Here is a 10,052-nt window from a genome sequence, read left to right on the forward strand (position 1 = left end):
ATAACATCCCCTGTTCATAAGCTTCCTGTTCGTGTCAGACTCGCTCGAGTCGTGCGAGGTAGTTACACATGACATGTCGACTTTTCTGCAATCTCTACAGTTGCAATGGGCTCTGGAAGCTTTAAGTAAAGTAGATTTTTTTGGAGCCCTACACGGTTCGCTGCTGTCTGACGTACCCGCACCTGTCTCTCTTGACCTGGCCTGCGTGGCTTTTCCCACTCCAATCAGATAAAGATGTGGGGCGAGGGCTGCATCGTATGTAGGGTCTTTTCAAGGACCGACATTAAAAGGTCATGGACCTTGCAATATAACGACCTGCAACCAAAGGCGAAAGATCAGTGTAAAAAAGTGTGACAGGAAATTCACACAATTGAGAGGGTGGGGGTCCGAATTTAAGCAAAAAATTATCTGCTCCTGATCAGGGACGGGAGAAACGGGTGTGGGTAAGGGGTTCATAGTCATGGTTTTGTAATAGTACCTTTGATTGAGAAATGTATAATGCATAAGAGGACTGAGCAGAATTAACCACATCTAGGCACGCTCCACAATACAGACATAAAAAACATACTAAACACCACCACTAATCTGGAGTCAATTAGAAAATTATATGTTTTCAATTATTTCCAGAACTGAAGGAAGGTTTCCTTCTTTCTGAGGTCCCATGGGAGACTTTCACAGTCTAGAACCGTAAACGCACATAGCTATGAATATTTACACTACCCAAGATAAGTCTTACTGCGTTCACATGCGTTGGTTACACTCAGGGTCGTTTATAAGCCTCTACATGGTCTTGTACATCTTTACCATCATTCTATAAAATGTATTCATAGGGTATTTTTTCGCCTAAACGATACCCACTAAAAACACTTCACATAATACTACAACACTTCTGGGTCACACCATGAACATGAATAGATAGCCACCCTGTTCCCCCCTTTTCCCCTTCCAGCTTTCTGTTCGCATACATCCATCACAGTCTATTCTTGACAAAGCCTTTCATGCTTCAAGGGGTTTCCTCGAGCACATCTCGAGACCATCACCTATGCACAGCCATTTCATTCTGAAGTAAACTTAACTGCCTAATGCAAATACTCCCTGCTCTTACACCTTTGAAATCATCCGAGATTTTTCTGTACACCAGAGTCACGTTATCTAGATCAAAATGCACCACTGCTATTACACACTTTGTCCCTCTTTTTAACCTGCCTCACATCTACTCTACTCCTGGTTTGCTTTATCCTTTCCCCTACACCTCTATCCCTTTGCCTCTTTCGCCACAGACTACAGTCTGGATACACCCGATGGGAACACAATCTTCTGTGCTCCGAGACCACTACAGTGTTAATGAGGCACAGTATAAAGTCTTTAAAACATACCTTAGATCTTACTACGAATCAGAAATTATGTTTTGTGGTCGGTCATTACATTTCCAAGCATGGCAAATGACGTATGCTACCAAACAATGATAGGGCAATTGCCCTTCTTTCTCACTGGATAGTTCAAAGGAACAGTGACCCCGTTGCAGCATGTTACACTTGCTGCGGAGCTTACAACTGTACTTCCCTGGAAAAACACATGCAGGATTGTACAAAATGAACGTCATCTGATCAGATTATAGCAACTGCAAGATCAGTAATGCAAGAGTCGAGAAACACTGCGTAACAAGTAGTCTCTTCAGGACAGTTAAAGCACTAATTGGATAATTGGATAGGCGACCTACACTGGCTGGGCTAACTTGTGATGTAAGCATTAGAAGAGGTTTGTGCATTATTGCCATGATACAGCAAGTTTATGCTGTGTGAAGCATGCTGCAGCAGAATCTATGTTTCATTTATTATGAAATCAGTTTTCTGATAATTTAGCCTATGGGTATACAATCATTACTTAATCATATGCAACGATTAAAAAAGGGAAACATAGACCGATTGCTAATGCAAAGACTGTAAAAAGTGCCTTAGGTATGAGTTGGTCTGAAAAGAGCGAACCAATAAAGAATCAAGTACCAATTATAAGCCTGCATACATAAAATGATAAAGAAACTAACCCATTCACCAATCCTTAACCATCAATAAGGACAATAATAGATGAGGCCTCAAAATGTGCACTTGTTAGTAGAAAGCTACAATGGTCTTGGCGAACAAGAAACGGTGACCGATGTCGAGCTAGCATCTAACAACTTTTAACCAGATATATAGCAAGAAAAATGTTAAAGGTGAAACTTGACTATTTTAACAAGCTTGATAAGACGAGGCTTTAACCGATTTCAGAAATCTTAATTATACAAAACTAGCTGGGAGACCCGGCGTTGCCCGTGTCCCGATTGAGTGGTGCCTCATGTGCGCTGCAGGATGTTGCTCTTGTCGGCAAGTTTGTTGTGTTTCACAAGCTCTTATTCTTGATTTTCACTTGCCATCAGATGGCGCTTTTCCAAGTGATGTTCATTTTTTGTGTGAGAAAACGTCTAAGAAAGATTGATTGTGCTCACTTCTTGTTAATGAACGCAAGTAAACTGTGACCTTGCCATTTCCCATATTTGGTATGGTGTGATTTTAAAAAAAACGAATTCCCTTTAAAATAAACTTTTGATCTATATACAAAATTGCAGTTTGCTCATTACTATTTTCTTGATTAGCAAACCAACCCATTTGATTAGCAATGTTGTACTCTTTTTTTTTCCCATCAACATATGATGTTTGTATCCAAAATATAAAATGAGCATCAGTATAGCATTTTTGTCTACCGCTGAAGTAAGACATAAGTGAGATAAATAAGGCCTGGCAAATTCTACTAGACCTGCAGGTCGCATAACTATGTTTATCTACTGGACCTAAGAGAAACACACCCGGCCCATGGCAACGGATGATAACAAATGTAAATCTGCTTTCTGAAAATGGTGCATGTCACCACAAACCCACTTTGTTTGGCACACTGCTGCCACAGAGGCCAACCATTCACAGTGAAACATGTATTTGACATTTATTGCAAAGTAAATGTTAAAACATTCAAACATCCCCAGGAAATGATACTCGCCCTTCATAAAATCTACTTGAGTGGGCAAGTAGACTTTGCAAGCCCTGGATGAGTGTCCGTAAAATGTAAAAGGTTAGCTGTTTGAATGGACACAAATAAATGAATGGATATGATGAAAAGGTTCTGAAAACAGTTTGGCCAGCAATCTTTTACACAGGTGCAAATATATAATGCAATCATAATCATAGGGCAAAGCGAGCTCAGAGGCTAGAGGGTATGGTATTGCAGTAGATCTGTAGATGTAATCGATATCTACTTTGCGTAAACATCTAGTAAGCTTCGTGCATTGATTATGCAAGAGATTAAGAGACTATCAGAGTGAATGGCGTAGCAGGTAGAACAGGGAAAATTAGGTGGAATATGGCAGTTTTCGGCCATCTCACTTTCAGGGTATCTGGTATCAAGCAACAGGGTGATAAAATAGAATGTCACTGAGTATGGGATCAGCTCACGGGCCGAGCACCAGTTGCACAGATCTATGCAATGAACATGACAGACCTAGGTGTTCCACCAAAGCTTTTGGTTGTGTGATCATGTAAATGTTCAAAAGTGTTCACTCGTCAATGTGATGCATCTTCCCCAATTAAATGAAACCTAGATAAAACTGAGAATTAGATGCACAAACCTACACTTTACTGTAAAGCATGGAGACAAGTGTTTTACAGTAGCAATACTGTAACTGTACATAAGTAACAACTTACATTTTTAGGAATGAAATTACTTGACTGTCCTTTAAAGTGACAGTCATTTAAAAATAGTTAACACATACTGGTCTTTGCCAGACAGGATATAGTTAGCTTAGTAAAAGTGTCATCCCAATTAGGTTTAGTTAATTATTTGAAGAAATAAGAAAAACATAGCTTGCACCCCCATGCATGCTTTTGGCGCTTAAGATTGGAGTAGAGGGTTACTGCGGCACTCTTCATTGGCCCCTTTGAACTCGCAGTGAACAGAAGAGTGAAGAGAGACTGGGGCAAGAGAGGAATGTAGGGTGAGCTGTACTTCACTGAACAGGATAACTTAAATAGCTAGTTGTGCGACACAAGTGTCAATTTAATTAGCAAAGCTGAATAATTGCATAGCAAATTGCTATGCGACACTACTTATTTTATGCCTTGCAGTAGTAATACATGTCAAAGGAATAACCAACACATTGAACATTTTGCTTCAGACACTCAAAATGTTGCCTCCTAGTACATATTGCAGTGAATCTGGGTGAGCATCAGTAAATGAGGGTGTCTGCGGAGGGCTTTTTTCGCATCCAAAAAGACTACAATCTTGCCCAGACAAATGAGGAATCCATGCAAAATTTGGTAGAGTGGGTTCTACAGTGTGGATTTGTATAGCAGGAAAAACATTCCGCTTTATATATAAAGAAGATGCACACCACCAGCGAGTGCACACAGTGTAACTACAGTCAGAGAAATAAAAACAAATTTCCGTTAAAGAACTGGTAATGAGAAAGATATTACAACTGAAGTCACTGATGCATTGGAAAAAAAATGATATATTTTATATTTGCTCAAACAAGAGTGGACTACATTCCAGTCCTAATACCCCTGACCTTGCATTACCTATGGTACTCCTTAAAAAACACAAGTTCAGAAGACGATGCAATTTAATGAACAGCGACTATAATGTCAAGATGCTGGAAATTGGAAGCAAAATTAGCACATCTCGGAAGAGTGCTAACTGCATTCACACGTTCTAGTGCACGCTATCCCAGCAGCCCCATCTACAAAGGATTATCACACCATAAGAAAAAAAAATAATAAATGCTGCAGCTCTAAAAATGTGGCCGTCAAGCAAAGCGCACAGCGAACATTAAAAAGGATGTCCGTGCTGTGCTTTCAAGTCAAGGCATTCGCAAACAATACACGAACCTTGGCCCCAGCTAGTAGTGTTGGTTTTCGGTAGTGATGTTTTATTTCAGAGACGCCGGAAATCATCGCATTCCTCGTCTGTGGCTTCATTGTAACACTGATATGCAAGATATAAATAGTGGAACCTTACAAAGCCAGTGTACACAGATGTTAGAAATCAGAACTGAAAGATGATGTGCATCACGGGGCTTCAGGACTACCAGGTGGCTCCCCTAACCAGCTTGTACCGACGCCACCGAGCACTACGCAATAGCAGGTGCTAGTGAGAACAGCATGGCTAGCGTAGACCATCAGTATAATGTGGCATGAGTAATTCACGTGCCAGCTGCTTTACACATCGCTCTATGAGAGGTGAATACATTAACCCAGATGGACATCCTTTAACTGCAAAGTAACAAAAAAGGCGGTACCTATCCAGCAGACGATAGTAACAAGTTCTAAAAATGCTTAGACGGGGAATTGTGAAAAACAGGAGAGGTTATGTACCACGCGCGACAAGAAACCGAAGGCGTGGCATCTGAAAGAGAGGCCCCAACCGCTCCCATGTATGATACAGCGCATGCCTACAGGTGCCGATTACATTAGCTCGATGCCACCCACTCCACAGATTCTCATACCTTATCGCACAGTACATACACACAAGAACGTGCTGAGGAAAAATACAGCGCAGCGAGACAAACATAAGTAAGAGAAATGCGCTTTACATTGCCAAGAAGAGCCGCTTGGAACAAGAAAGAAAACATGGTGATGGTGGGTGCCCTGCCATGACTCTGCCCATGGTTGTTCCCAGGTAACACCCATAGCATTTTAACCACAGAGTGCATTGTAACACCCGACGTGTCTGCAACAATACACGTTGTTGCTATGCTTTGGAGAGATCCTCTTATACACACACACGTGTCTGGATAAATGATTCCAGGTAAGGCAGAGGTACGGGCAACGCCTAATCCTGAGAAATGTTAATACAAGCCAGCTCCTGCTGTAAAAACACATATGTGAGGCATGCAAAGGAAGAACATTGATTAACTGGGGTCGATCGAGCCGCAGAGTTCTCCGTTATCTTAAGTAGGTGCATGTCCGCTGGGTGAAAGACAATACCACAATCTAACCCGAAAGGAGCATTCTTTGTAATAGAATACCGTTTGCACTGTAGGCCTTAACAAGGACGAACACACAACCAGGTCGACGGAAGAAGACATCTCTTTAAAGTACATAGCCAATGAATAAAAGAGAAACTGGTACTGTTACATTGACCCCAGCATTATATACTCAGCGGTGTTCCATTTTTTACGTCCTGTAACAGAACTAGGTAGATGGCAGATGGTGTTGCCTCTTTATACATCATCCAAGGACTTGGATCAATGAGCAAATGCCAAAGAGGACTGTTCACGTGACACAAGGACATCCATGCCTTCAGCTATATGTAGCTGCTGGCTGTTTAAATGTCCATTAATCATACATCCTAAGACGCCTGCAGAACATGCATCTTCATGTACCAGGTCTATGCATTGCCAGACCAAGGTCTGTGAACCTCTTCTCCTGTCCCTGCCACAAAGTTCCTCTACACTTAATGAAATGACGACTGCTCCTGCCAAACAATCCTGCTAAGGTAGATGTCACAATGATACAATGTGGGGCTTAACTCCAATTAACGATTGAGGACATCTGTTGATAGGAGCTTACATCATGTCCCCACTCTTCCTACAATCAGCTTTATTGGACTGTCTCCTTCCAGTGGACCCCGCCTATCATGCTGTCATGTCTCCTACATTGGCGCTTCCAGCTGCATAAAATGACAAATACCTGCAGGTGCTCCTGGAAGCGGATGGGTAATATCTGTGCCATGTCTTCCTATCTGGGTTCCACTCTTCACACGGGCCCCGATATCTCTCCCGCTGCTCCGAGCGCTGCTTTCCTCTTGACCCGGGAATCTCTTCGCTCCCTACCCAGTCACTGGACACGCTCGGTGACTGTCACGGACGGCGGAAGGTTACAGCGCTCGGTGCGGCGGTCCTGCTCTTCCACGGGACCCGGCGGAGCTCAGCTTGACACTCCCCTCTAGCCGCAAATGGCGGAACTGAGAGCACTGCAATCCGGAAGCGGCAGAGAGGGGCAGCGGAGGTATCCAACCGAACTACTTTTCGGCGTGAGAATCTCAGACGGCGCACGCCCCTTTTAGCTGTGAGGTGAGGTTTGTTTGGTAGATTTGTGAATACTGTACATCTGTCAGCAGAGCCCAGGGAGCCTACTTCTCACCCGGGAGCTAGGGATTTTCCGTGGACTACTTTTTCTGCACCGATATCGCCCTTTGATTTCTGCCACATCATGTACGGGCGTATGCGCGTCACTTCCGATAGCTCCGCCTTCTTGTGGCACTTCCTGGTCGCCTATGAGATAAAATCGTTGTGAATACTAGTAGGCAGGTATTTTCGTAGTCGTTTGCTTCCTTAAGATGGTACAAATGTGTATATGAAAATGAACGCCGAGCAACCAAAGAATGCATTTTTATCAGTGAAAACATTGATTTGTGACATCTGTGGAAGAATGCAGAATAAAGCTATAATTGTGTTGCACAATTTGAAGTATAGGACCCACTCCAACTGTTTTAATTTCAATACACGTTGGTGTTTGGGAAAAGTCGACAATTACGTCCAACTTAAAGGCTAGTATAGAGCATAGTCATTAACAGGGTAAGGTCAGGCAAGTTGGACTTCCTCATACCTGGAGGCAATGGGCGGGGCGAGTTTGACAGATGAAGCCTAGCTTTCTTTTCCATGTAACCCGTGTTTGTGCTCACCAAGGTGCATTGCCTTTTCCCGATGAAGGCATGTTGGGTACAACACTCTGACTCCCCACATTTTATTCTGACGTAGTCGCAGCGGGGTTGCTTCTATCAAACTCTGTGGTAAAACTGAGAAACGAAGGCGTAGCTTTTTTTGTGGCTCCGGATTCCAAATTAGACATAGAGAGAGGCTTGAAAGGTCAACACCAGTGTAGATTTCATAATACCAGTAGTGTAGTCTGCCTTCTATTTTTATTACTGTATATGACATTGAGCGTCCAAAGGCAGACGGTCTCCTCCTTCTTGATCTGTCATTGCTTAGATCTCTGCTGGGATACGGGCTAACATCTCCTCAGACGTGGGATGTAAACCAACACAGAAAAGTGAAAAGATTCTGATTACTTACCGGTAATCTTCATACGTACTCACTCTCTGGAGCCCATGTTAATTTGACGGCGGGGAGCCGGTACGTTAGCACTGCAAAGTAAACGGCTCCCTGCTGACAAATGTTTGTCATTTGCACTGTAGAGTGCAAAAGTGCAGAACAAAAGGCAGTGCACGCCGCTTTTTTCTCAGCACTTTTGCCCTCTGCTGTGCAATGTGAGTAAACTGCTTGTCAAAAGGTGCATGGCAAGCAGCACTAACAATTACAGTTAAACACTGTCTGGCATGCTCGCATTCCGGGCAGCATTTCATTTTCATTGTGAGCACTGCTTTCCATGCACCTTTTGCCAAGCAATTTTGCACTCTGTAGTACTTTTATGCCAAGCAGTGTTTACTTTTAATTGTGAGCGCTCCGTGCTTGCTTGCATTGAAGCAGCACTCAAATTTACAATTAAACGCTGCCTTGCATACTCGCATGTCTGGCAGTGTTTCATTTTTATTGTGATGGTAAGCAGTGCTCACCAGACAGCGTTTAATTGTACACGCTGCCTGCCATGCATGGCAGGGAGTGTGTACAATGCATCCCCCACTGGGTCTGCCTGATTTTTATTTTTATACAACAGGTCATTTGGTTTACAAATCGAAAACCTTTAACCCTTCCCGCAGTTTGCATTCATCTCATCAAGTTCGCCCCTCATGGTAACCAATTTCAGTCTTTTTTTAGGCTAATTGTCCAGGTCCCTACACCTCTTCCGCTTTCCTTCTGAATCTGGTACCTCCAATTTCTTAAGGATTATGATTACCAACTTTACAAGGGCTATATTGATTTTGGTTTTCTCTCCTTCAATCAAAGTATTCCACCAGTCATTCAGACTTCTGGTTGAGTAACTTCTAAGAATGTCTCCTAAGAATTGCTCACGTTCATTCCTTAGGCCCCAGCAGCTTAGGGTTAGATGTTTCAAAGACTCTATCTCACCAGGGAGTTTACACCATCTACACCCTGTTCCTCTGCTCATGATGTTTCTTCTTTGGAGTATTTCTCCGGTCGGCAGAACATTGAGTCTGTATCTCATCAGGACTGACCTAAAGTACCAGTTTGGAAACAGTAGCAGGTTCAACTTCCGCGGCTGAGCCCAATATTCTTCATAATTCTTGAATTTCATATTGTGCTCTTGGGTTTCTATCCAGTCGCTTGTGTACAGCTTTTTATTTTGTTTTGTCTGGGTTTTTTAGTAAGTTCTCCTCTGTTTCATTCAGGTTTTTTAACGTTGCTTGACAGCTTTCTTGCCATTCCACTAAATCGGCGTCTGTCTGTTCATTCAAAGACTTTTTCAGCACACTAAATCCCCCAGATACATTCTCCTCCAAGCGTTTGCGATAGAAAGACATTTTTTTTCCAATCAAATATGGCTTTCAATGATGTCAATGCCATCTCTTTTCGTATCAGTTGAATTGGAACTGATTTAGGGAGTTGGAGTACTTTCCGCTAGAACAGACCCTCCAGAGTCGGCCATGTTTGTACTGGAAAAGAAATTGACGTTTCCGCTCCATAGGCCAGTATAGGTACCACCTTCATTCTGTAGAATTTTACCAAAGGAATTGTGGTAAACCTGCAGTATCTTTTAAATAAGATTTTCCCCTGTGCTGCTAGATTGATCGCTTTCCGTCTTAAACCATCAATTCTTGGGGCTTCGCTTTTGGTGTTATTAATGCAGACTCCCAGATATATAAACGAGTTTACTTCCAGAATTTTCTTTCCTTTTAGAGTCCATTCTATCTTCTTGTTTTTACTGTTCTTCCTTCCTTGGGAGAACCTCATTGTCCTTGATTTTTCTGGGTTAATTATCAGATCATTGGCACCCACATAGGACTGCAAAGTTGTTAACTGTCGTTGCAGTCCTATCAGAGTCTGATCTATCAGAACAATGTCGTCTGCATATAGCAGTCTCCCTATTGATGACCCTGCTACTTTT

General features: G+C 42.6%; 1 protein-coding gene across 2 annotated transcripts in view; it reads right to left on the reverse strand.

Moving 5' to 3' along the window:
* The window catches only part of CLTC (clathrin heavy chain), a 1,506,669-nt gene extending 1,499,677 nt beyond the window's left edge, over positions 1–6,992 (reverse strand). For both annotated transcript variants that reach the window (XM_069615119.1, XM_069615118.1), the window contains exon 1: positions 6,717–6,992. In XM_069615119.1, the coding sequence (XP_069471220.1) occupies positions 6,717–6,758 (42 nt within the window). In that variant the 5' untranslated portion in view covers positions 6,759–6,992. The remainder of the gene's footprint in view (positions 1–6,716) is intronic.
* Positions 6,993–10,052: the final 3,060 nt, after the last annotated feature.

This window comes from Ambystoma mexicanum, chromosome 9 (assembly GCF_040938575.1).
Source record: "Ambystoma mexicanum isolate Mex_15411 chromosome 9, UKY_AmexF1_1, whole genome shotgun sequence".
NCBI classification, from domain to species: domain Eukaryota; kingdom Metazoa; phylum Chordata; class Amphibia; order Caudata; family Ambystomatidae; genus Ambystoma; species Ambystoma mexicanum.